Genomic DNA, 27,030 nt, shown 5'->3' with positions numbered 1-27,030 from the left:
AGATTTATTTTATTTATGCATCCAAGAGCTGGGGTGCAGGCCAGAGGTGCAGGCAGGTGAGAGGATTTACCAGAGACAGAATGGGGAGCAGAACAGGCAGACTGACTGAAACACACTGCTAAGAGGAGCAGCGGACACAACAGGAGAGGTCTGCTGTGCCATGTGGGTTAGCTCTCTGGCCAGGGATTAAACTTGTGCTGCAGTGGCCGCTAGTAGCGTCATAGTGCTAAGACAACCCCTTGGTCCACCAGGCCCTCAGTGGGCTTAATTTTATTTTGAATAATACTTTGAGGAATGTCAAACTCAAGCCCTCTCCTGATTTACCTGAGAAGTAGTCTCAAAACATCATTTACATGTGGCACATCTTTTCATCCTTTGTACATGATCATTTTATTCACTGTATTTCCTGAAGGCTGCCCTTGGAGCTGGCTTTTCTGATAAGACTCCGGCTCACACTGTCACCATGGCTTGCATCTCTGCCAACCAAGCCATGACCACAGGTATGTTTACATGAAAGCAAAAGTTACAAGTTAGCTCTCCTTTGTCTTTATGTGATTATTAAAAAGTACTCTTTGTGTGTGTGTGTGTGTGTGTGTGTGTGTGTGTTTTATTTATTTATTTTTATATTCCCCATACAATTGCAACCCCAATTTTGACCCCAATCCCTCCTAAAAAGTACTCTTAACTGAAGTAAAAGTTTAGCCCAAATATCTGAATTTGCTTTTTTAAAAATAAAGCAATAAAAATTTTGATGTTTGACAGTTCTTGATCTTTTTTTTTTTTCCCCCTCAATTCCTGAGGTTCACAATCATTCATGTAGTTTTTCTGTCTGTAATGTGTCTGGCTACAGCAGATATGATCAGCTGCAGGTGTGTATCTCTGGGAGAAGAGGTAGTACTTCTGAATTTGAGCTATGTGTAGTTTATAACCTAGGTTTTAAACCTGTGTGATTCTGATACTCCCCTGTCCATGAAAATGGTAGCCTTCCTCCCTCTACCATCTCGGTGGTGATAAGTCACTGCTTTAGATGATACAACTCTTTCCTCTACTTCTCCCTGTATCCTTGGCATTTTTTATAATTAGTTACAAATATTCCTAACAAACTTGCACAAAATTGTGGGACATTTTGTAGCATTAGCCTTTATTGTGAAAAGATAAAAAGTCTGAAAGATAATAGAAATCGTATGCTCTCTTAGTAACATCAAGGCCAGATTGGTCAACCTATCTCAAGGGGAGTGGGGAATATAACAAGAGGCATTGATGGGAAGCATTCTCTATTCTGTGACCTGTGCAGCCTGTGACCCCTCCCAGTCAGGAACAAAATACTCACCAATGGTCATAAAGAGAGAGATGCCTTACATCTCTAAAGCCAGAGTTTCTTGAGCTTGCAGTAGAAGTTGACATACTTTTTATAGGAAAACTTTCTGAAAGCTATAAAGCTGGGAGCATTTAAAATAGGTAGAATATTCTGGTTTAGAACATGATTTGTTTAAGAGTCAATCCAGTGGATAGTTCCAGAGGTTGGTAGCCATATAACTTGAATGAAACCAGTTTTTTTCTCTAGTGTGTGGAATTTATTTTTAGTCATGTATAAAAATTATTTTAACCCCTCTGAAAAAAATATAAAAATCTTAATTACAGATGTTGTACAGTGCTGATACCATACAACTTTTTAATCAAGAAACCTAAATTACCAATGGTCTCTTATTTTCTGCAAAAGATGTTCATGTGCATGTAACCTGTGCCATGTAGGTTTTGGCTTGATTGCTGCTGGCCAGTGTGACGTGATCGTGGCAGGTGGTGTAGAATTAATGTCCGATGTCCCTATTCGTCATTCACGGAAAATGAGGAAAATGATGCTTGATCTCAATAAGGCCAAGACTCTCGGTCAGCGACTGTCTTTAATCTCTAAATTCAGATTGAATTTCCTATCTCCTGAGGTAAGATTTGTGAACTTTTATAAAGACTCTTCCTAAAGTATCGCTACTTAGAGATTTAGAATCTGGTAAGACTATGGATCCATTTGTGCTTTGGTAGTTCTGTTACAGGGATGGGGCAATTATTTGGTCAAATGAAAAATATAGTGATTAGAGAATTTAAATTTGTAAACCGCTTTAGGGATGCTGTGCTCACAAGGAATGTCCCTTGCTTGATCTTGATTGATAGATTTTAACTTTCTCGACTAACCCTAGGTGTGTATAAATAGCTATTAACACAGAAGTTAAGAAATTAGTCCAAATCTCTGCATTTATTTTTTTTAAAAAATAAAGTAACTAAGGACTCCCGACCTGGTGTGTCTCCTCTCCAGCTCCCCGCAGTAGCTGAGTTTTCCACCAATGAGACTATGGGTCACTCTGCAGACCGACTGGCTGCAGCCTTCTCTGTTTCTCGACTGGAGCAGGATGAGTACGCACTGCGCTCGCATAGCCTGGCCAAGAAGGCACAGGATGAAGGGCTCCTTTCCGATGTTGTTCCCTTCAAAGTACCAGGTAAAATGTTTTGTTCAACTTTGTAAAGGGGATTGCTTTATGATATTTGGTAGGCACTTTTGAATTGCTCCTAAAAATAAAAAAATCCAAAAATCCCAAGTAACTTTGGCATGTTTATTCTTGAACTTGGATTCAAGTTTCATTTTATGTTGTAGCAATAAAAGAGTAGTTGTCATTAGAAGAGTCTCCTCTTAGAGCTTCCTGATACATTTTATGTATATGCCTATTTTAAAAATTCTTCATTCATGTGATTTTTGTACTGAATAGCCAAATGTGAATAAATACTTTAAGAAAATAGGGCATTGTTTTTAAATTATATCATTTAGATTATTTCCCAAATGTCTCTAGTGTTTAGTTTAAATTTTAGTAACATCTTGATGATTGTTAAAGGCTTTTTTTTAGTGAATAGGTATGATTTACATTTCATTTGTTCTTGTAATTTGTCAAACCTATCTCTCTGGAAAAGATAGGTAAGCTTGTAGTTGCTTGGAGTTAAAAATTTCATGTTTTTATAGGAAAAGATACAGTTACGAAAGATAATGGTATTCGTCCATCCTCCCTGGAGCAGATGGCCAAACTAAAACCTGCATTCATCAAACCCTATGGCACAGTGACAGCTGCAAATTCTTCTTTTCTGGTAACTATGTATACTATGTGTGTTTACTCTGGTGACTTTCCTATCATGTATTCTCAATAGAAAAACCTTAGATAGTTCTATTTGTAATGTTCATTGTGTTATGAACAAAGCTTAAAATTTCATCATAACGATAATGTTAAAATAGAATCACAATTTGAAGATCTTTGAAGTGACCTAATCTAGCGACCATTCTGATACGGAAAGCTATTCTCTTCAGGGCCTTAACCAGTCAGAAAGTCTGATTGCTGGTGCTCAGCATGGAGATCAACAGAACAAGATAATGTGATGTTGTGAGAAGTGCTGTGATGGCTGTCAGCCTTAGCTCTTGGAGAAATACACAGGCAGGGTCTCTGACAGGCTTCTCAGAGGAAGTGATACTTGAGCAGGCAGTCTTTTTTTTTTTAAAAAAGATTTATTTTTATTTATACAAAAGCTGGGGTACAGGCCAGAGTTGTGGGAGGATGAAAGGATTCACCAGAGACAGAGCGGGGAGCAGAACGGGCAGACGGACCGAAGGCACTGCTGAGGGGAGCAGTGGGCGCCACAGGGGAGGTCTGCCTCACCATGTGGGATTCTCCCTGGCTGGCCGGGAAATGAACCAGCGCTGCGGAGGCTGAGGACAGCTTCACAGCGTTGGCGCTCAACCCGCTGCGCCACCAGGGAGGCACTTGAGAAGGCAGTCTTGAAGGAAAAGTGCAAGTCCATTCAAGATGTATAAAAAATGCTCTCTGGGCAAGGGGAACAGCAAGTGCAAAATCAAGCAAGTATGAGAAAAAGGCTTCCTGGGGAAAGCTTGATTGGAACATAGAATGTGAATGTGGCGCGTCATAGAAGATGTGGGAAGTAGGCAGTCTAGCTCTGATTGTTAGTGATGCTTTATACCGACCCCCAGATTATTTTCCTATAGTCATGGAATTAATCTACCCCCATTTTTGTTGTTGTTTATCGGCATGTACCATCTTAGCCCTCCTTGGTGGTGTGTTTTTTTTTTTTTCTTGGCTCCTCCTCAACTAAACATCCCATTCTGCTTCTGCCTATATGATGTGGTTTGTTATGGGCTACCAACTTGGCTTTCTGGCTATAGTCCACCTGGTCAGTGTTTCTTTGACAATATAATACCCCTTCCTGGACATGAAGTCTAGAAACAGGCAAATATTTGAAATATTTGACCATGGTGAGTGACTAATTAATCCCTGCTTTTGGGTGAGGGGAAGGATACCTGGAGTAATTCTGATAGGCTGGTGCACCACCCCATTAAGCCCAGGTGGTGAAGGACTGGCTAGATGATCATTTCCAAAACAAGATTGGATCAGAGGACCATGTGGCACTAGCTACATTCTTGCCAGATCTGCACTCCCTTTGATACTCTTCACAAATCAAAAACGCAAGTCTTCAAAGGCAACATATTACAGATATGTGGGTTTTTGGAAATGTGTTGAGTTTTGGAAATTGTTCATGTCACATTCAAAGGGATTTTGCACAATGACGCATTGAGCTTATTACTAATGTAATCTCCATAAACTACTAATAATGTGCAGTCACCTTTGTTTCCAGATTTTATGGCCACCCTATTGGTGATGACTATGTATTCTCTTCAGTTACTGAGTCCTATATATGGTAGGATGTGGTAGAAGTTATTTTGATTCTGCGTACTCTACAGAATTGTTTCCTTTACTTTGGAATTCTTTTTTTTTAAGTTTCTTTTGAAGTAATGGTAAATGGTTTATTTTTCAATGGTACCGTTTTGTTCCCCAAATTCTCAATTGTCATTGAAAGAGGGAAGGCTGTGGTTCTGATGTTGTCAGCTGCCTGCCTTTTTCTTCTTCCATTGGCTTACTTATTATAAAGTCTCTATAAGTAGAAGAAAATTGCCTAGAAGTCACTAGTAGGAAGCAACTGAGAAACAATCAAGAATATGTAAAAATAAATAAGTAAATCATTGTTATAAATCATAAAATTCCTCATACTGCATTAAAAGCAAAAAAATTTTGGTTTAAGTCTATTTTGACTACCTATTTCTAGAGCTACCTATTTTTTTAATCCATTTTGATAATTATGGTCCTTTTTGAATAGGCTCTTCTTAACCTTGCCCTCCAGAAATAGGTAACTGTGTATGTTTGACTTGAGATTTTTTTTTTAAAAAAAGATTTATCCATTTATGCACACAAGAACTGGGGTACAGGCCAGTGGTGTGTGTGGGGGTGGTGGTGAGAGGATTCACTGGAGACAGAGAGGGGAACAGAACAGGCAGATCGACTGAAATACACTGCTAAGGGGAGTAGCGGGAGAGTCAGGAGAGGTCTGCTGCACCATGTAGGTAGCTCCCCTGCCAGGTGTTGAACTCGTGCTGCAGTGGCTGTGGATTGCTTCATAGGCTGCATCTTAACCCCAAGGAGGCCCTGACTTGAGACTTAATGATGGATAAAAGGAAAAGGTTTTGTTATATAGAATCACTGTATGAATGTAATTACTTTGTAGAGTAAGGAATAGAACACAGAGGATGTAGAAAGATCTGAGGATAGGCTGAGGAATTTAACATTGTTTGGGTTAACATTTCAGACCGATGGTGCATCTGCAATGCTGATTATGGCAGAAGAAAAAGCTCTGGCCTTGGGTTATAAACCAAAGGCATATTTGAGGTAAAGTGAATGTTCAAATAAGTAGCCTCTGGTTTCTTTATTACTGGAGCTAACGTCTCTGTTTTTTACTTAGGGATTTTGTGTATGTGTCCCAGGATCCAAAAGATCAACTTTTACTCGGGTAGGTGGCAGTGTATATCCGTGGACTATATTATCATGTTAGCTACATAGATTTTAAAGTTAGCTACATAGATTTTAAAGTCTATTAAGCCCTGAAATCATAATTGGTTGTCTGTTGGGTTTTTTTAAATGATAGTAATCTTTTATTTTGGTTTATTATTTTATAGCTTTAGATTCTTTTCCATTTTTCTGTACATATCTACTTGTAATTATTATATACACACACAGAACTTTGTATTTTTTTTAAGATTTATTTTATTCATTTATGCTTCCAAGAGCTGGGGTGTAGGCCAGAAGTGTAGGGGGTGAGAGGATTCATCAGAGACAGAATGGGGAACAGAACAGGTGGATTGACTGAAATACACTGCTGAGGGGCATAGCGGGGGAGACAGGAAAGGTCTGCTGTGCCATGTGGGTCATCTCCCTGACCAGGGATTAAACTCGTGCTGCAGTGGCTGCAGATAGCATCATAGTGCTGAGGCTTAAACCCTTGCACCACCAGGGAGGTCCTCTTTATTAAGATATCATAAACATGTTTTTCATATTGCTGTCATCTATTCATAATAGCCTTTTATTAAAAGCCTCCTAATATATTATTTCCTCTTCCCTGCACACCTCACAAGAGTCTACCTTCGTTGGCCTCCATTTTGTCCTTCAAAGTAGCCATGTCCTTTCCTATGTTTTGCACTTTAACTCTGTGTTCTTCTAGCGCTTTACATTATTAGTTAGTCCTTCTCTTTTATTGTTTACTTATTTATTATCTGTTTATAACTAGAGAATATAAACTGCATAAGGGCAGAGGTCATGGCTGTTCAGTTCACTGTTGTATCTCCAGTATTTTACAGTAGAATGAGTGAATGAATGGAGGACTCTGTAATTTCTGTGGAAAACTCAGTTTGGGGGATGTGATAGAGCTCTTAGGTTAAAAATTAAAGTTGTAATGTAATACTTATTTTTTCTTCTCAGACCAACATATGCTACTCCAAAAGTTCTAGAAAAGGCGGGATTAACAATGAATGATATTGATGCTTTTGAATTTCATGAAGCTTTCTCAGTAAGTTTATTTTAAAGGTATATGTGAAAAGACTGTAATAAAAAAAACATAGTCTGAGTATGTAGGAGAGAGCAAGGTGTGGTTTATGCTATGAGTAAAACAGGTGTGGAACTTGACATTTGAAGTACTAACCTTCAGTGCTGGTGGGGTGCAAGGTGTAAAGGGAGGGAATCAAGGGTCACACTTAATGTTGAAAAGCATATCTTTTGAGGCTATCTCTTAATTCCCTTCAAAAGTTCCACATTGTTTCTTTAGGAAATTTTCACCAAAAATTTAAAAAGATTTCCTCAAATTTAAAGTTAGACAAACTCATGCCTAAAGAAAGTCCTTAAGGACAGTAATAGCAAGGTCTTTATTGAATTATTTTCCCTTTTAGGGTCAGATTTTGGCTAATTTTAAAGCCATGGATTCTGATTGGTTTGCACAAAACTGCATGGGTAGAAAAACCAAGGTAAGTTTAAATTTCTGCTTAAAAATATGCTTGAATTTCTAAGTACTTTATTTATTTTTTAAAGATTTATTTATTTATTTATACAAGCACTGGGTACAGTCAGAAGCACGGGAGGGAGAGAGAATTCACCAGAGCCAGAGTGGGGAACAGAACAGGCAGACTGATGAAATATACCTGAGGGGAGCAGAGGGCGCGGCAGGAAAGGTCTGCGCGCCATGTGGGCCCCTTGCTGGCAGCCGAGGATCAAACTGGTGCTGCAGAGGCTGCGGGCAGTTTCGCAATCCAGCGCTCAACCGCTGTGCCAAAAGAGGAGGCCCTGAATTTCTAAGTATTTTAATATTTAAAGCCTAATTACCTATAATAAAATTAATGGGGAAATCAACTTCTTACTAAGAATTTTGTGTTTATTAAATGTATTTCTGAGTTGAAATATTTCAACTCTGGAAATTCTTTAGAAAGAATAAAAGCAAAAATTTAGATTGTCTATTAGTCTTTTCATTCTAATGTTAGATGAAAATAAATGCTTTCATTATTGACCTAGAACTTTTTTGTATATTTTTATATATTTATAGTGAAATAATTTGTGATTCATCTTAAGTTATTTTCCTCCATTGTTATAACTTCCTACTATTCAAATCCTGGCCTGATTCTTACCTTAAGTAAACTCATCTTTACATTTATTTATTTATTTTTTTTTTTGTGGCTGTCAGGTTGGATTGCCTCCGTTGGACAAGTTTAATAACTGGGGTGGATCTCTGTCCTTGGGACACCCATTTGGGGCCACTGGTTGCCGGCTGGTTATGGCAGCTGCTAACAGATTGCGGAGGGATGGAGGCCAGTATGGGTTAGTGGCTGCCTGTGCAGCTGGAGGACAGGTATGTCATAGTAGCTTCTGGAAAGTCATTTTCTCAAAAACAAAAATAAGTTCATTCAAGAATGTTTAATTTAGTTTAGTTTGAAAAATTCTTTTTTAAGATTTATTTATCCATACAAGAGTTGGGTTGCAGGCCAGAGATGTAGGAGTGAGAGGTTTCACCAGAGACAGAGTGGGAAGCAGAACAGATGGATCTACTGAAAGACACTGCTGAAAGGAGCTGCGGGCAAGACAGGAGAGTTCTGCTGCACCATGTGGGTCACCTCCCTGGCCTGGGATCTAACATGTCCTGTAGTGGCTGCGGATAGTTTTATAGTGCTGAGACTTAACCCCTTGTACCACAAGGGAGACCCCTTAGTTTGAAAAATTCTTAAAGCAGTATTTCTGATGATTGATAACCAGAAAAACTTTTTAGCGGGAGAGAGGTATTTTAATTTTGATAATACTTTAGAAAGAAGATGCTCTTTAAATCCAAGATATTTTCTTGTCCTAAAGAAGTGTGTACCCTTTTTTTGTTGTAGTTTTTAAAGTAATATATGCTCATTATGGAAAGTACAATGTATATGAAAAAAATTAGAATCACATATGTATAATTCCCTAACCAGATACCACTGTTATTAACATTTGATATATATATATTTTTTTTTTAATGTTATTTTTTCTTTTTTTTTTTTAAGATTTATTTATTTATCTATACAAGCACTGGGCACAGTCAGAAGCGCGGGAGGGTGAGAGAATTCACCAGAGCCAGAGCAGGGAGCTGAGCAGGCAGAAGGACCGAAGTACACTGCTGAGGGGAGCAGCGGGCGGCAGGAGAGGTCTGCTCGCCATGTGGGACCCTCCTCCGGTGGCCGGGGAGCAGCCGGGGATCGAACCAGTGCCGCAGAGGCTGCGGGCAGCTTCGCAACCCAGCGCTCAACCGCTGCACCACCGGGGAGGCCCACATTTGATATATTTTTTTAAGGATTTATTTTACTTATGCATCCAGGAACTGTGGTATAGGCTAGAGGTTGGGGAGGGGTGAGAGGATTCACCAGAGACAGAGTGGGGAGCAGAACAGGCAGACTGACTGGAATACACTGCTGAGAGGAGCAGCAGGCGAGACAGGAGAGGTCTGCTGCGCCATGTGGGTAACTCCCTGGCCGGGGATCGAACTCGTGCTGCGGTGGCTGCTGATCGATTCATAGGTTGTGTCTTAATCCCTTGTGCACCAGGGAGGCCCGTGTTTTAGAATATTTAGCAATATCTCTACCCACTAGATACCAACAACAGCATACCCCCTCTCCCCCATATGCATTTGGAACAACTAAAAACATTTCCACATATTGCTGAATATCTCCAGGATGGTGGGGCAAAATCATCCCCAGTTGAGAACCACTGATCTAGAGCAATATAAAAGATTTTGGAACAGGAAAATAACGTTTTAAATAAAAGTGGGGAAGGAATATTTTGCCTAACTCTGGACACTTCTATGACAATACCAAGTCAGTCAAAGCACTTGATCCCTGTTCCTTTTTGTTTGCTTCTGTCTTTCTCAAGGTATTTGTTGTAACTTTTTTAAAAAAAGATTTTATTTTTATTTATTTATGCATACAAGAGTTGGGATGTAGATCACAGGTGCAGGGGTTGAGGAGTCACCAAAGACAGAGTGGGGAGCAGAACAGGCGGATTGACTGAAATATACTGCTGAGGGGAGCAGCAGGCAAGACAGGAGAGGTCTGCTGCGCCATGTGGGTCAGCTTCCCTGGCCAGGAATCAAACTGGTGCTGTAGTGGCTGAGGATAGCTTCATAGTGCCTTGTCTTAACCCCTTGTGCTACCAGGGAGGCCCCTATTGTAACTTTTTTGAACTCAGGTATATACTAGATTGAGGATGGACATCATGTAGCAACTTTTTATACCCATACAGTATTCAGCTTAGAGCCTTATAAATAATAGTTGCTTAATATGTGTGAGGTTTGAATTGAACCTAGAAGTAAAGGGATTAGTTAGGCTCTTAAACTGCTTGATGGTTGTCCAAAGGATAGAATGATCATGATGATCAGGTAGGATTTAGACTAATTAATTAATAAATTTCAATGTGAGATTTATTTTTTTAAAGATTTATTTATGCATACAAGAGCTGGGGTACAGGCCAGAGGTGCAGGGGGTGAGAAGATTCACCAGAGACAGAGTGGGGAGCAGAACAGGCGAATTAACTGAAATACACTGTTGAGGGATCAGCAGGTGAGACAGGAGAGGTCTGCTGCACTGTGTGGGTCACCTCCCTGGCTGGGAATTGAACTCGGGCTTCAGTAGCTGTGGATAGCTGCACAGTGCTGATGCTTAACCCCTTGCGCCACCCAGGAGGTCCTCTAAGTGAGATTTAAACTGGGAAAATAAGTACATAGCACTGTGCATAGTGCTAGAGAAGAGATTTTGTCCCTTCTTACGTTTTGGGCCCTCAGATCTTCTTAACTTGAATAGAATAGCGTGGAAGAGTCCAGGCTTTGGAATCAACTAGACATGTTTTTAATTCTCACTCTGTTACTTTATAGCTCTGAAGATTTGGATGAATTACTCAACCTTTTTTCAAAGTTCCATTTTCTCATCTAGAAATTTATTTTTGTTGGCATTCACTGTATTATGGTTATTTATGTATATAGATATGTGTTTGTGTGTATATGTATTGCATACATCTTAATACTTACAAATATACTATGAAGTAGGCACCACATGTCCCATTGTATAGAGGAAGTGAAGTTCAGAATGGCTACTATAACTTCATGCTCACTCAGCAATTGAATGTGAGAGCCAGAGTTCAAACCTCAAAATCCGTACTATTTACTTTGTTCTCTTGACTCTGTATGACTAGTTTCAATTGCTTTTCATTTCATTGTTCTAATTGAGCTTTTTTTCCTTTACAGGGACATGCTATGATAGTGGAAGCTTATCCAAAATAAGAGCAAGACGGAGGTGACCTGGAATTTGTGTGCAACACTCACAGTAGGCAATGCCATTTCAATGCATTACTGAATGACATCTATAGTTCCCAGCTCCTCTTAGGAAAACAAACTTTGTGGCCTCTGTAAAATACTTTGCAATTAAACCTTGCCAGTATGTGAGCTTTCCAGTAATCACGGCTTACTGCTTCTTCAGGGATTTCTTAGTCACCAGAGTCTCATCAGTAACACATTTAAGCAATTCTTTTTTTTGTCTCTTCCTTAAGGACTAAATGAATGGTTACAATTTAGAAAAAGAGATTAGCTGAGATTTGGAATCATTTTTGTAATGTTTGCACATTTATACCCATTCTTATTTGTGACCTAAAGATAAAGTGTCTTCTATAAAATGCAAACCAATGTGCCTAATTAACTTAGTTATGGAAAGATAATTCAAAGTCTAAACGTCACTGAGAATTTACAGTAAATGTTTAGATACATAAACACCATAATGGTTAACCCCAATAAAGTAGAGATGAGAGAACTGTTGGCTTTATTATTTTATTTATTTATTTATTTATTTATTTATTTATTTAAGATTTATTTATTTATTTATTTATTTAAGCACTGGGTACAGTCAGAAGCGCGGGAGGGTGAGAGAATTCACCAGAGCCAGAGGGGAGAGCAGAGCAGGCAGATTGACGAAGTACTCTGCCGAGGGGAGCAGCGGCGGCAGGAGAGGTCTGCGCGCCATGTGGGACCCTCGCTGGTGGCCAGGGATCGAACGGGCGCTGCAGAGGCTGTGGGCAGCTTTGCAACCCGGTGCTCAACTGCTGCTCCACCAGGGAGGCCCTGGCTTTATTATTTTATTATCGGGAAAGACTGGTTCTTTCAGCTGGGGGGCAGATTTTGCCTTTGATAACTTAATTGTAATTTCTAACTATTTTAGCCAACTGTGAGCCTGCTAAGAACATAATTCAATAGAAACCAAAATGTAAAATGCTCATTAATCAAGAAAAAACAAATTAAAATCACAATGAGATTTTATATCTGTCAGACTTGCAAAATGAACAAGACTGAGAATCCCAAGTGTTGGTGAGGGGAGGAACTTTTGTACAGTGCTGGTGAGAATGCCAATAGGTGCAACCACTTTGGAAAACCATCTGGCATCATCTTTATATTTGAATATGACTCAATGTCCACAGCCCGGCCTGCTCTTTGCTATATTTCCTGAAATATGCACCCGATTACCAGAAAACATGTGTAGGTATGTTCATGGTAACATTACTCTCAAACTGCAAAATACTGTAAATAATGATTACTCATCTACAGGAAAGCTTCAAAATCAGGGAAAACTAAGTACATTTCTAGGATATCTGCATATCAGGTAAAAATAATTCCTAAAATTTAGAATCAAGGGAATACTCTTACAGCAGAATTCCAAACACTCCATGTAGATATTCCATGCTCTAGGAGGCTCTAGGAGCCTCCCTCTCCTGCCTTGAGTGGGGGCTAAACTTAGTGACCCAACTCCAGGAAATAGAGTAAGACAAGGAAAAATAAGGAAACGATATAATGGAGAGAAACAGCAAACACTAGCTTGAGCAAATGACTGAATTTAACATCGTTAGTGCTGTCACGTGGATATCATACCTCCTTGTGTGCTGTCGTCAAAGGAGTGCTTCACCTGTAACCCAGTCCAGTCGTGAAAAAACATCAGATAAGTCCAAATTGAAAGATACTCTATAAAATACTTGACTAATGCTCAAGTTACTAAGGTTAGGAAAAATTAGAGGATACTGAGAAATGGTCACAAACCACAGGAGGCTAAGGAGACATGACAACCTAATGTACTGTGCTGTCCTGGAATAGATTCTGAAACAGAAAAAGGGCTGTTGAAAAACTGGCAAAATCTGAATAAAGCATAGAATTTAGTTAGTAGCTTTAAAAAGCCCAGAAATAAACTCTCACGTATGTGGTCAAATGATTTTCTGCAAGGATGCCAAGACCACTAAATGTGGAAAGGACAAATGATGTCGGGAGAGTTGCATACTCACATGCACAAGAATGAAGTTGGACCCTTGCCTTACATCAAATTCAAAAAACTAACTCAAAATGAATAAAAAACTTAAACATAAGAGCTAAAATTACAACACTCTTAGAAGTAAGTGGGGAAAGCTGCATGATACTGGATTTGGCTACAGCTCAAAAACTGAAAGAAAAAAAAAATCCCAATTTTAAAATGAGCAAAAAATTCATTAAAAATAATTTTTTAAAGAAAAAACAAAAACCAAATTCCTACCATCATCCATTGTTTACTGAATACCCCCTCCTTTTTAAGATTGATTTTTTTATGTACACAAGAACTGGGGTACAGACTGGAGGTGTGAGTGGGTGAGAGGATTCACCAGAGACATAGTAGACAGCAGAACAGGTGAATCTACTGAAATAAACTGCTGAGGGGAGCAGCGAGCGAGACAGGAGAGGTCTGCTGCACCATGTGGGTCACCTCCCTGGCCAGGGGTCAAACTGTGCTGCAATGATTGCTGATAGCTTTGTAGTGCTAAGGCTTAACCCCTTGCACCACCGGGAAGGCCCCTTCCTGGATACCCTTGCTCCCACCTCCACCCTCGTCAGCTTTGGTAACCTCATTTCGGTTTTCAGTGTCCGCTAGTTTAATTTTTTTTCTCCATTTACCTGTTTAGTTCCCTTATATTGCACGTACAGGTGAAATCATCCACTGTTTGTCATTATCCTTCTAATTTTCATAATCCCCTTGAATTCCTTTTGTTTTCCTACAAATGGCAAGGTTTTATATTTACTTATAACTGAATAATACTGCATGGTGTGTATATACACCACGTCTTTATTCAGTCATTTTATCAGTGGGCACTTCGGTTGCTTCCATATCTTAGCTGTTATGAATAATGGTGAGAAAAATATCATCATGCATATAAGTCTTTGAGCTGATGATTTCATATTCTTTGGATAGATATCCAGAAGTGGGATGCTTCTGAATCATATGGCAGTTTTAGTTTTAGTTTTTTGAGAAAGGTCCATACTGCTTTCCAAAATGGCTGGCACCAGTATACATTCCCACTAACAGTATATGAGTGTTCATCTTTTTCACATTCTGGCTAACACTGTCTTTTTGATGTAAGTTATTCTCACAGGTGTGAAATGATGCATCATTGTGGTTTTGATTTGCATTTCCTTATAAAGTGATGATGAACATTTTCTCATAAGTCTTTTCACCATCTGAATGTCCTCTGGAAAAGTGTCTATTTGTATCTTCTGCCTATTTTTTAATTGGGTTGTTTTATTGTTAAATTGGATGAGTTCTATAAAGAACTCATATATACCTTGGATATTAATCCCTTATTGGGTATGTGGTGTGCAGATCTCTTCTCCCATTCAGTGGTTACCTTTTTAGTCTGCTAATTCTTTTGCTGTGCAAAATATTTTTGATTTGATGTAGTTCCAATTGTTTATTTTTGCTTTCATTTCCCTTGCCATCTTTAGGGTGCAGTCACCTGTGTTTTTCTTTTGTGTATTTTATGGATTCAGGTCTTTAATCCATTTTGAATTTATTTTTGTGAATGGAGTTAGAGAATGATTGAGCTCCGTTCTTTTATCTGTAGCTGTCAAGTTTTCCCCAACATCATTTGTTAAAGAAATGGGCAAAGAATTTAAACATGAAAATTTAAACATGAAAAACTGTTCCACATTATTGTTAGGGAAATGCAAATCAAAACTGCAGTATGATATTACTTCCTACCCATTGAGATGGCTACTATCATTACCCATGATTACTGAAAAGTTTCTTTAGCTAATGAAATAGTCTGGTAATTTCCTGGTTTTGTACTTTCGGTTCAACAGAAATATTTCAAAGTGCTGCATGACCACTTGATTCAGAGTCTAGGTTTATCTAGAATTAATTCCTTTGCCAAATTCAGGAGTTTCACGCTTGCTATTGGCAAAAGGTAAAGCAAATGGGTCCGTAAAAAATGTTGTGACATCGGAGCATTTTCTTGTAGAAGTTCAATCTTATGACAGAGTCAGCAGGAATTGGATTCCAAGGAGGTTTACAGTATCTCCTGCTATACCAGCCATTTCTGGGTGAAAATGCTGGTTTGTTTTTTTTAAAGATTTATTTATTTATGCATGTAAGAGCTAGGGTACAGGCCAGAGGTGGGGGGAGGGGTGAGAGGATTCACCAGAGACAGAGTGGGGAACAGAACAAGCAGACTGACTGAAATACACTGTTGAGGGGAGCAGCGGGTGAGTCAGGAGAGGTCTGCTGTGCTATGTGGGCAGCTCCCTGGCCAGGGATTGAACTCGCGCTGCAGTGGCTGCTGATAGCTTCATAGGTTGCGTCTTAACCCCTTGCGCCACCAGGGAGGCCTTGGTACCTCTTTTTTTGAGGCTGTAAACATACTGGAATGAACGTCCTTTGAACATCTAACTGTTCACTTATTTCTTTAAGCCTTCTTTTTATAAATGGAGTTTCTACTAAATCTTATTTTCTTATATTTACCTCCAGAGCCTTCTTTTTCAGTCCTTTTTTTTTTTTAAATGGTAAGAGACAAGTGAACAAAATCTTAATGTCATTTCATTTACCAAATCTGAAGTGTGTTTTTACCAGCAGAGCATACATTGAGTATGTGCAATCATTTAAGAAAATGAGCACATATGTTTTTATAAAAGCAGATTCAGAAAAAGAATCTCTGCTGCTTCTAAAGTGAAAGAGTATTATTTGAATTTGTAATCAGAAAAGTCTTTCATGTAGCCATGCGTCACTTCACAATGTCTCAATCAGTGATGGACTGCACATATGTTGGAGGTCCCCAATAGGCTGTCTCTTCTGGTCTAGGCGTGTAGTCTGGACCATCTAGGTTTGGGTAATTATACGCTGTGACACTGGCACAGTGACAAAATTGCTCACTGATGTGCTTCTCAGAACTTACCTCTTGTTAAGTGATGCATAACTGTAATTTTAAAAATTAAGACTGTAAATATTAATAAAGTGAAATAGAGACATCACTATGTTGCTGGGGGAGCCAGCAAGGCAAAGCTTTCACTATTTCAGCATTACCTGCCTCCCATGGGACAAATACAAGCCATAGAATGATGCAACTGTCCTGATGAGTTCATGTCTTCTATTTGAAAGAATGAATCCATGCAGAGAAATACTCAAGCAGTCTTATAGGCAATTAAGATATTTACATAGATCATTAGCAAAAGAATAGTGTTTGTAAGAAAAATGTTTTTATAGCATGTGATAGCATATCCAATTTTATTTGAACCAAAAACTTTCCCTTCCATTTTATAAACATACCCATGAATTTTGTAATTAAGACTTTTTTTGGAGTGTTTTTATTTATCTAGTTTAATTTTTTTTTTCAGAATCCTGTCATGCTATTGTAGGCTCCGTGAGTTAATTCTGCTAGTTGTCTTGATGTCCTCTAAAAGCTTTTCTTTAATCTTCCTGCTCTCTATCGAGATTAAGCCAGATCCTGTCACTTTTAAAGGTCAGTATTTGCCATATTTTCTCCTTAATTCTTGCTGAGTCTGTGGTACCTTTCTATATGAAAATTTATAGTACATTCTTACAAATGTGCTCATGTCACATTTGCGTTTGTCTACGAAGCATACATTTTATATTGATATTGTTAAAGGATAAGGAAGGACATAGTGTCACCTGTTCCTGAACTTTGAAAAGAAACAAACCACATTCTGCCCTTCATCTCTTGTATTCAGAAGATCAGCATTGCTGTCAGTTAGGTCATCCTTTCTTCATGGCTATAGGGAAGGAATAATCAGAAGTCACTGGATAGTTAAAATCATTTTTAGCAAATATATCTGTAACACAAACTGTTGATTAGTCAAAACTGGTTCAGTCAGTTTTACTTGCAGTTATTTTGAACTTTGATTTTTTTTGGTACAGAAAAAGCAGACTTACTCATTAGGTAGCTTTGGCTAGTTTTCCACACTATTCTTGCTTGGATAATTTAGGGGAGCAGAAAGAGAAATGTGGATGACTAAAGGAGGCATAAACCTGTTTTTCCTGAGTGCTGAACTCTGGGAGCAGGGAAGGTTTAGAGCTCTGGCATGGGGCCAGGCCCCAACCTGGTGGATTCAAGGACACACCCTCAACTCCCTTAAGGGAACATGGGCGAGTCTGGGGCTCATTCAAAGCTTCTGCCTTCCTGTGAAAGAGCTCATCACTCTCCCCACCCCCCATCACTCTGCAGGCTATCCTCCCCTCTGAACACCAAGCCACCAATGGCAATTCCTGCAAAGCCAGGGCTTTTCAGAATAATTAAAAAAATTGCAGCGCAAAAAGGAATTTTTAGAATGAACTGGGTCAAGGGTTGTTGTTGGTAAAAGTTCCTCCAGCTTTCTGGCAATGCAGTAGGAGATGCTAGCCATCTACCCTCTGAGGCCTCACCTTCTCGAGCCCATAGAAATGGCGACTCTGGGAAAGTCTGTTTTCCACCCCTTGGGCTGGAAAGGCATATGAGGAGGAACCCTCTGTCAAGAGCTCTGCCAGGAAGCCCTTTGCTACAATTCCTCTCACTCCACGCTGTTCACTTCATGCCCAAGAAAGTGCCATTCTCACCTGGCATCTTCATTTCTTCCTTCGCTGTGTTCTGGAATGTAGGTTTCATTAGTAGCCTAGAAGAGGTGGGCAAGCCCAGGAGCAGGTGATTATTATTAGTCAACCCTCCTATGATGTGGTGGTTTCCATTTTTGTATTCTCGCCTGCCCTCCTGCTGGGCGGCAGTTATCCTAGGAACTTTGCTCTCAGTGACAGTGACTCCCACCTGTAGCCATCCTACCTCTTCCCTTCAAATAGTAACTGGAGGCAGATTTCTAGGTGGGGTAACCACAGTCAAGAGGGTCACCAGGAATCCCATTGTAATGAGGAACCCAGAGAGACCTGCTCTGACTGGGCTGCTTTTTCCATGGCTGGCAAGCTTGAACCAGAAACATGCTCTTTCTAAAGTACACTCCAAGCCTCTTCTCAGCTTGCAGCTGTGCCCAGCTCCTCCAGAGAAGGCCATAGGATATTTACTTCTGACCTGCTCTTGAGAACAGGTTTGAAGCCAGCAACTCACCCGCGAGATGGTGGAGTTGGGGGGCTCGGTGCAACAGAAGCGTTTGAGTAAAGCCTCTTGTACCTGCAGGAGAAGTAAATGCCCCAGGTATGCCATCACAGTGCCAGCCTTTGCACTGCGAGTCAGACAGGGGTTCTTTGGGCAGACTCACCTTCTTATCCATGAGGCAACCAAAAAGTAAGATGAAGACACCCTGCAAAGAATGATGTGGAGAGACCTTGTCAAGGAAGAAGAAATCCACCAAAAGCAACTCGCTCCCTCCTCTTCCCCTGCTGTCCTCTTGTCAGATTCACGTCCTGAGGCTTTCCATCTCGGCTTTTCTTACTTAAGCACCATTTGGTGCAAAGGATCCTTTTTTAGGTGCCTTTTTTTTTTTTTTTTTAAATATGCGTTATGGTTAAAAGGGAACACAAAAGGATTAGCTACTGACAACTGCCTGACTTCTCTGGCAAATCCAGGTATTTTACAGATAAGAAAAACAAGACTCAGGTCTGTTCAAAATTGTACAACTAATTAGTGGAGAAACTGGGATCCATACCTAAGCCTTCTCAAATTCCCGAACCTGAGTTCCTTCTGCTCCACCAGGATGCCTCCTTGAAAAGGGGCTGACAGTGACTTAAGCCATTTAAAGGGGAGAAAGCGTGATCACCACCTGATCACCCACCCACCTGGAAAGTGTTGAGAACGGTGAAGATGTACTGAGGGACTAGAGAGGCTTCTTCCAGCAGAGTGGCCAGGCCCAGTCCCCAGGTGAGGCCGAAGATGGGTGTGAGAATGAGCAGGGCTTTGACCACTCCCACAAGGGCTTGGCGTGTCTCCACCTGGGGCCCCTCCGACAGCGAAGGTCTCAGCAACTTCAGCACAGCCATGGTGAGTACCAGCCCGTTCACGCCCACAATGGCCAGCACTGGCCCCGCGAAGGTGTAGAGTGCCCCACCCTTCCCATTCAACCAGCAGGCCCCCTCCCTCAGGTACTGCCCTTGGGGCAGGTAGAGGCCCAGGGTGACACCTGCAAACCCCACTGGGCACAGGTAGCCAAGGACCACCATCAGGGAGAGTGCCCGGTGCTTGGACAGTTGATGGAAGACAAACAGCAGCTGGTGGGCCAACATCAGGGCCTGGGCCAACATCCAGAAAAAAGTAGCCAGATAGAGAAAGTGAGTGAGGAAGGCAACAGCCAGGCAGAGTGGGCTTTGGGGCATGGGAGGAAGCAGTGAGGCTCCTAGGAAGCAGGTGTCTGCAGCCAGCAGGGAAAGCGCCACGTGGAGCAGGGCTGTGTGACGTAAATAGGCAACCTTGTTCCGTACCACGACTCTCCACACCAGCCTGTACACGGCCAGGCACACAAGCAGTGCCAAAATGGAGGCCCCCAAGCCCACCTCACTCAGTAGCTTCAGGGTACGGTTTTCTGGAACAGTGTGTCGGGACATAAGGATGGAGAAGGCAGTGAGGTGCCTGCAGATGCACTGGGTAGTGGGGCTGACACCAGCTTCCTGCCCCTGGCACCCTTCATCAGACCAGCCCCCCTCACCCTGGAAGAGAGTGTGATCCCAGAAGACACAGTGGGCGATGCCATCTCTGCCCCCAAAGTCCATGATAACCTCTCCCTGGTGAAAGGTCTGGCCACCTGCTGTGATGGAAATGGAGAGGACCAGGCCAGGTGTGGCATAGAGAGAGCCCCCCAGCCCTTGTCCATAGTTGGAGGGCAGCAGGTGGTCCAGTTTTCGTAGCACCAAGCTAGTAATGCTGACATTGGTTCCATTATGGCCCAGTGGGGCCAGGGAGTGCCTGGGGATCCGAACCTGCAGTGGGGGCTGAGTGGAGAAGGTGATTCTGTAGTCACCAGGAAATGTGGGTCCGAGGAGCTGAGTCTCTAGCTGCACGTTTGGCAAACTGAGGGAGAAGGGGTGATCCTGTGGGTCCAGGCTGCGTGCCAGGGTCTCTGTGGCAAGCAGGAGATTTGAGCTTGCCGAAGGCTTCTGGGCCTGGGCTGGGGTCCACAGAGAGCTGGTGTCCATGTCCAGGACCTGGTCTGTGGTTGTCAGGAAAACCTGTATACCCAACAGAGATGAACCCTGCCTCCAGGAGCCCGCAGCACTAAGCCAAGGGCACTGGGAACTTTAGACCCCAAATCCACCCTGGTCCAGTGCAAGACTTAAGGTTGGGGAGAAAACAGGTGTGTGAAGAGACTTTCAAGATGGGAAGAACCAGAGCTGTTCACCCCCTACTAGGGCATCTTCAAGTATGTGATCTCATTCAGCCTCTCACCTGACAACCTTCCCTCCCCTCCATTCCTTGGGGCCACCAAGGAATCCCTTGACCCCTGCAGCTCTGCAAAACTAGTGCCCAGTGGTAGAGGGCACTGTGTCCTGAAGGAATGGCCACAGGCGTGTCTGATACATATTCCCGGACACAAAGGACAAGTGTCATTGCCGCAGGCTAGTCTGGCTGCAGCTTATATGTCACCGACCCATGTCTATACTCAGGTAGTTTAGGTGAGTACAGCAAAGCCACGTATATTTGAGCATCTCCATGCCATTGTCTTGGGGCTAGAGGGGTGGGGGAGGGAGGATTCACGTTACAGCCACACATCTGCAGGTGCACCACTGCCTCTGTGCCTCTTCCTGCCTCCCCCAACCTCATGTGTCTTCCCTTTTGCACAATCCGTGGCCTCGGAGACTGCTGTCCAGGAGGAGAAGTGGACTAGGGGAGCCGACACTTGGCCTCCAGAGAGGTCTGCTGTCTGACAGCTTGTGGTGATGTCGGAGGGACATCAGTGCCCAGAGGTAGAAGAACTTCCGGCCCCCTATAACTCAGCTGACTCCTGCTGTGGCTCAGAGCACTTACCTCCAGAGCACTGTGGTTAAGCTGCGTTCTGGTGTCTGTCACCACCTTGGCCAGGGATTTCATGGTGCCCAGCAGTACCAATAAGTCAGAGGGTGAGCTCACCACCACCACGTGCTCTAGCAGCTCTGCCAGGATCGGTGGCACCTCCTCAGCAGGCTTGCCCTGGCCTCCCCGTAGCAGCTGGGACAGACAAGACAGCAAGAAGGGGTTGGAGGGAGAGTCCTCTTGAGAGACTCTCCTCTTGCCCAGCTCCTCCCTCCCGATGACAGCACCATCATGGAAGGAACCGATCCAATACTGTTGGGGCAGACATTTGATGGACTAAGGGTTGAGAATAGCACCTTCCCCACCATGCAGGTGCTTTTAAGTCCCCCACATCTACTTCCTCACCTTGCTGGCACCCAGTTTAGGGAAGCTGAATAACCTGCAGGCTGGGCCTCGAGTGCAGAGTGAGGAAAGGGTAGACAGGTCACGAGGATGAGGGTGTGGGCAGCAGGGTCAGAAGCTTTACCCAGGCTCTTTGAAGCAATTCCAGGAGGCCTGTGTCTGTGCAGCTGTTCTGGATGGGCCCCCAAACCCCATCAGGCCCACAAGGCCTCTTCACCATCCCTGTCCTGTCCACAGGACACGGTGCCTGAGCCACATGGCCGGCTTTGGTGACATTCCAGGCAACAACTGAGGAGTCCTCGGGGCAGGTGATATCGCCATCTGAGGAATGATTTCAGGGAAGGCTCAGCCACTGCAGTTGAGCCCGAGCCCTTGGGCAGACCTACACAGACTGTAGTCTGGCCCTGTGGCCCAGCGCAGGGAACGGTCCAGGTGGACAGGTGAGGTTGACCGCGGGGCATGAAACCCCACATACCCTGAATGATGGTGACAGAGACGGGGACCCTGAGAGTGGTGAGTCCCGGGCTCTGCAGGACACAGAAGTACGTGGTGTCAGCTGCAGGGCAGCGCTGAAGAGCCAGCACCAGGCATTGGGAGGCCGACGTGTTGACTAAGGAGGCTGAGGGTGAGGGAGGGAAGGGAACAGTCACTGTGGCAGAAACAGACCTAGAACCCAGCAGGCCCAGAGATGCCCTTCCAGTCTTTCTAGCAATTTCAGAAGTGGCTGAAGCAATGGGGAAGAGCCGAGCGGTATGTGGGCATCAAATTACTGAGGGCAAAGCTTGGTCTCTGATGAAGGGGACCCTAGGGACCTCTAGTTCCAGGACTTGAAGCCACAGGTATCTCCTTTATAAATGAGGAATCAAATTAACCTCACAGCGTGTTGGTGAGAGTTCATTGAGATTGTGTGGATGGAAGCATTTTGCAAAAAGCGATCTACACCCCAGTAGCTTTTGTTGTACCGATAGAATTGGAGCTGCTCTGGGGGGCCGAGGACAGGACTGGACTTGGACCCGAAACTCCGGGTTGAATTGCAGCCTCTGCTTCCTGGAGCGGGAGAGCCAGCTGCCTGGGGAGACTCCCTGCTCCGGCTCCCTCTCCCCTGCCCCGTGCTCCTTGTCCGCCGGCCACTTGCCCTACCTTGGCTGCCCTCGGCGGGGCTCCAGGAAGCCGTGTATTCCTGGTGTGTCCTGGGGATGCAGCAGCTCAGCTGGAAGCCGGGGGAGGTGGCGCAGGAGATGGAGAGCTGGTCTGGAAGCTGAGTCACTTCAGTTGCCTGCAGGGGCAACTTCACCATCTGGTACAGCTCCCACCTGAATCCCTGGGCCTCAAAGCAGCACATGTACTTGCCTGCAGATACACACCTGCTGCACCACCTGGCTCTGTGCCAGCAAGCTCTGCTGCTCCCCAGGCCACACCCCAGGTCAGCAGTCTCCAGCCTCTGCTGACCACCCAGGGCTTCACCCCAGCCGGGAGGAGCCCTGCCCCCAAATGATTTCCAGGAGGGAGAAGAGATGAGGGGAAGGGGCTCCTGGCCCTTTTTATTAGCCTGTAGCCATGAGCCTCCAGCATGACCGCCTGTCCTTCCAGGGCACGGCCCGCCTTCCCCTTTTCCTGCCACCTCAACGTCTTGATGAGAAACTCGCATCCGAGCTCAGCTGACGCAGACCGCCTTTCCAGCATTTTCCCTCAGGCTTCACGTCAGCGAGCCTCAGCCTTATTCCTCAGCGGGAATGAGTGGAAGGGGGAAAAGAAAAGAGGAGAAAAGAAAGGACGCTGCAGGGAGCAAGGACGGGGTCGAGGGCAGTGGAGAAAAAAGAGAGGGAAGAGAAGGGCGCGCGGGAGCAGGAGGGAGGGCTAGGCTGGCTACCTGCCCACTTCTGGGAGATGCTGGAGATGCTGAGGACAGCCCGGCCCTGGCTGGAGGTCAGAGACACGCGTGTGCCCTGCTGCAGGGGGATGGGCCTGGGGCTCCCTGGGCGCCACAGGAGCCAGCTCAGGTTGGTGGTCTGGTGGTTTGCAAGGAGGGTCAGGTTCAGTGTGTGACCAGGCGTCTGCAGCCAGGAGTTCAGACTCAGGGTCCCGGGCACTGTGGGGAGGCAGAAGACAGGGGACCCCTGGAGCAGGGCCTTGTGGTTCTCAATGCGGCTAAGCCCGCACTCCTCACTTCTCCCCGCCTGGCACCTTTTCTTTTGTCTTGTTCCTGGGAGAGTGTAACCCCTGCGGTCTGGTCAGGAAGACCCCCTCTGTCATCAGGAACCCAACAGGGTCGTTTTGGTCTGATTTCCCCTTCCCCAGGAGAGAATTGTCTCTCCTTGTCCGTGTGTCTCTGGAGCTGTGTCGCTCATCAGTCTGACTACTCGAGTCCCAAGTTCAGGGCCTGTGCTGGCTGGCACCCCAGGGAGCTGCTGGGCACGTGCCAGCTGGCACAAGCACAGGGGTCAGAGAGGAGAGGACCACAGAGAGGGTTTCTTTCACTTGGGGTCATAGCCTTCCAAGTTCCCAGCCCTCCTCACCAGGTGGCAGCAGCTGGCAGTAGCCGGCTTCAGTAGGGCGGAAGATGAGACAGTCGCAAGGCTGGTGTTTGTGGGGCTGTTCGCAGGGCGGGTGTTGGGAGCAGACACTGACATTCCACTGGTACCCAGAGAGGCAGGCACAATGGCGGGATTCCTGGAGGACGCGACACTCTGTGACGGGGTTGGGGAATGAGAAGTAAGGGGCTGTCTGAGAAAGCCAGTGTCAGTCACACGCACCCTCCAGGGCTGGCCCTTCACTAGGGTTCATAGTCACTGAGGTCCCAGTGCTGGACAAGGGTGTAGGGGTGGAGGTAGAGAAATCCCAGGCCCTCTGCAAAGGCTGGAAGCTGGAGGCGGGGGCAGGAAAGGAAGGTGGGGTTTGGTGGGGAGGTGGGGCAGGAGCTGCCTCCAGGGAGCAGAGGCAGGGACTCCAGCCAAACTGTTTGGGAAGCCCATGTTTGCTTCTGCTGAGCCCTCTTCCCACACAAGAAGTGGCGCAGAGACGGGGAGGCCAGTAGAATGTCTCCCCTACCTGTCGTGAGGCTGAGGCCAGTGAGAGATATTGGTGGGGAGGAAGCTGAGGCAGGGGGCAGATTCAGGGTCCTGGAGAGCTCCTTCCTCCAGGTCTCATTTGACAAGCCCAGCAGAGCATAGACTGAGAGCAGCATTGAGTCTGCAGGAGCAGAGGATGCAGCTGGAGAGGAGCGGCAGCAAGGCCATGGGTCCTACACCTTTTGCCTCCCACACTTGGCTGGTCACTGCCAGACAGCCTATGAGTCCCACTTCCCATAGGTCACCTGGCCCAGATAGGACTCGGGAAGGTCTTAAGGCCTCATCGCATCACCCTAAGGTGCATTCAGATGCACTGTTTCATGTCACCGCCCCCCACCCAACACCCTCTACTTTATAGATGACATCCTCTAAGAGGACTGACTTCCCAAGGCCTACTCGAAGCTGGTGAATGTGGGACCTGCCTGACCAGACTTGCCAGATCCAGTCCTCCCTGTTTGCCTAGTACACCCTTGTTGTGCCTCTTCTAGTCCTTTCTTTCTGCCTTCTCCCTCTCCTCCTTCCACTCCTCCTGCCCATCCACTCACCACCTGCTGCATTCTCTTGGTCCAGTTGCTGCCCAGTTTCCCCTCCAGTCTGACCCTGTCCCTGGAACAGAGCACAGAGGAGAGGCTGCTGAGCAGAGGTTGACCCCAAGTTTCTCCTGGGATACCCTCTTCACTGTGGTTCCAGGGCTAGCTTGGCTCATTGGGCAGGACTCCTCTTGGAAGTGCCTCCTTTTGCCTGAAGTCAAGTGGGCACATCAGAAGAGGAAATCAAGCTTCTGATTCCCTCTTCTGTCAGAAAGGTGTCAGGAAGCAGCCCCAGAGGCCCCACCAGGGCCTGCTCATTCGACCTGAACCCAGGAACCAAACACACCTGGAGAGTCAACATGCTTTGCTTAATTCCTTCCTGAATTTACCTGACCCTGATTTCTAGGGTAATTGAAATGGCTGGATCTGGAGCTCCAAAGGGAGAGGCGGCCAAAGCTGCCTGAGACTTGGGGACCTCTAATTCCATTATGGGAATTGCCCCCCCCCCCCAGTAAACTGTTTCCTCACCAACTCCTCTTCCTCTCAAGCTTGCAGGTACATTTGGATATGGATCTGAAAACAGCTACTGACATAGATAAGGTTGTAGCTAGAGATAAAGATACCCAGTGGGAGAAACAGAGCAGAAAGTACTCATCTAGACTCTGCTTCCTTTCCTCCAGTCTCTCCGGTCCTCTGCGCCACTGGTCCCCAAATCTGGGAAAGTTTTCTTTGCATTTTTAAATTGCCAGCTTGACTGTAAGAGCCCTCATCCAAAGTTCAGCAGGCATCATTGGAATTCACAGGACCCAAGGAAAGAAACAAAAGCTCTCCCCATACCTTGGAAGACTGAACTCTGAGGCTTAAATAAGGTGAACCTATAAAAAATCATCTGTTTTTTATACATTATTTGCTCTTCCTCCAGCCCTTTGCCTCCATACCTCACTCCTCTCATACCTAGGCCCCTAACTTCACCTCTACAGACTTTCCCTGGGCCTTCCAGGAACCCAGTCTTACTTACAGGTTGGGATGCTTCGGCAGGCGGTGACCCCACCAAGGGGAGAGTCATGGCCAGGAGTAGCACTGGGGCAGCCCCTGAACAGACCATGGCTCAGTGAAGCAGTCCTCAAGAGCCTTCCTGCTGCTGCGTGATGCAAATTTCCTCTGAGAATCCTGGTAGTGCAGTGCACAGGGGTGGGGAGTAGAGTGGCAGGGAGCCAGGACTGAATTTATAGAGGAAGTGCTACAGCCCATGACCAAGTCAAATGGGCATACAGGTCACTCTGGGTTCCTGGTAGGAATTGGCTGTTTTCCTACTTTTCTACATTTTTCAATTCTATATTCTATAATTGATACTGAGCCATGGGGCGTGCTGCTTGGTGCACATTAGGTCAGTATTATGACATTGACATTTTTTAGAAGATTTATTTATTTTTGCATACAAGAACTGGGATACAGACCAGAGGTATGGGGTGGGGGTGAGAGGATTCAGAGACAGAGTGGGGAGCAGAACAGGCAGATCTACTGAAATGCACTGCTGAGGGGAGCAGTGGGTGAGACAGGAGAGGTCTGCTGCACCATGTGGATCAGCTCCCTGGCTGGGGATCGAACTTGTGCTGCAATAGCTGTAGGTAGCTTCATAGTGCTGAGCCTTAGCCCCTTGCACCACCAGGGAGGCCCCTGACATTGACATTTTGAAAGAAGGAATGGTTTATCTGCAAAATAACTGGCAGAAGACGAGTTAAAATTCAAATTTGCCTTTCCAACAGGCACGTGAAAAAAAATGCTGATCATTACTTATTACCAGGGAAATAGAAATCAAAACCACAATGAGACACCACCTCACACCTATGAGAATGGTCTGTGTCAAAAACACCAGAAACAACAAGTGTTGGA

General features: G+C 44.6%; 2 protein-coding genes across 6 annotated transcripts in view; one reads left to right on the top strand and one right to left on the bottom strand.

Moving 5' to 3' along the window:
• HADHB (hydroxyacyl-CoA dehydrogenase trifunctional multienzyme complex subunit beta) overlaps positions 1 to 11,720 on the top strand; it is a 33,387-nt gene extending 21,667 nt beyond the window's left edge. For all 5 annotated transcript variants that reach the window (XM_037528391.2, XM_037528393.2, XM_037528392.2 and 2 more), the window contains exons 7-16: positions 413 to 500; positions 1,753 to 1,940; positions 2,309 to 2,489; positions 3,005 to 3,126; positions 5,686 to 5,765; positions 5,839 to 5,886; positions 6,852 to 6,939; positions 7,316 to 7,390; positions 8,101 to 8,265; positions 11,170 to 11,720. In XM_037528391.2, coding sequence (XP_037384288.1) covers positions 413 to 500; positions 1,753 to 1,940; positions 2,309 to 2,489; positions 3,005 to 3,126; positions 5,686 to 5,765; positions 5,839 to 5,886; positions 6,852 to 6,939; positions 7,316 to 7,390; positions 8,101 to 8,265; positions 11,170 to 11,205 — 1,071 coding nt within the window. In that variant the 3' untranslated portion in view covers positions 11,206 to 11,720. The remainder of the gene's footprint in view (positions 1 to 412; positions 501 to 1,752; positions 1,941 to 2,308; positions 2,490 to 3,004; positions 3,127 to 5,685; positions 5,766 to 5,838; positions 5,887 to 6,851; positions 6,940 to 7,315; positions 7,391 to 8,100; positions 8,266 to 11,169) is intronic.
• Positions 11,721 to 17,802: 6,082 nt separating this feature from the next.
• ADGRF3 (adhesion G protein-coupled receptor F3) lies at positions 17,803 to 26,242 on the bottom strand. Its single transcript, XM_054701264.1, has 13 exons — positions 26,156 to 26,242; positions 25,153 to 25,213; positions 24,588 to 24,728; positions 24,058 to 24,226; positions 23,410 to 23,657; positions 22,680 to 22,889; positions 22,015 to 22,158; positions 21,664 to 21,860; positions 21,153 to 21,332; positions 18,974 to 20,356; positions 18,457 to 18,498; positions 18,306 to 18,368; positions 17,803 to 17,862 (listed from the first exon to the last, which is right to left on the bottom strand). The coding sequence occupies exons 1-13, from the start codon at positions 26,240 to 26,242 to the stop codon at positions 17,803 to 17,805; spliced, it is 2,985 nt and encodes a 994-aa protein (XP_054557239.1).
• Positions 26,243 to 27,030: the final 788 nt, after the last annotated feature.

This window comes from Talpa occidentalis, unplaced genomic scaffold (assembly GCF_014898055.3).
Source record: "Talpa occidentalis isolate TD23 unplaced genomic scaffold, MPIMG_talOcc4v2.1 talOcc4.5, whole genome shotgun sequence".
Classification (NCBI taxonomy): Eukaryota; Metazoa; Chordata; class Mammalia; order Eulipotyphla; family Talpidae; genus Talpa; species Talpa occidentalis.
Note: the sequence above shows the minus strand (reverse complement) of the source record. Positions and strands in the feature narration are given on the sequence as shown.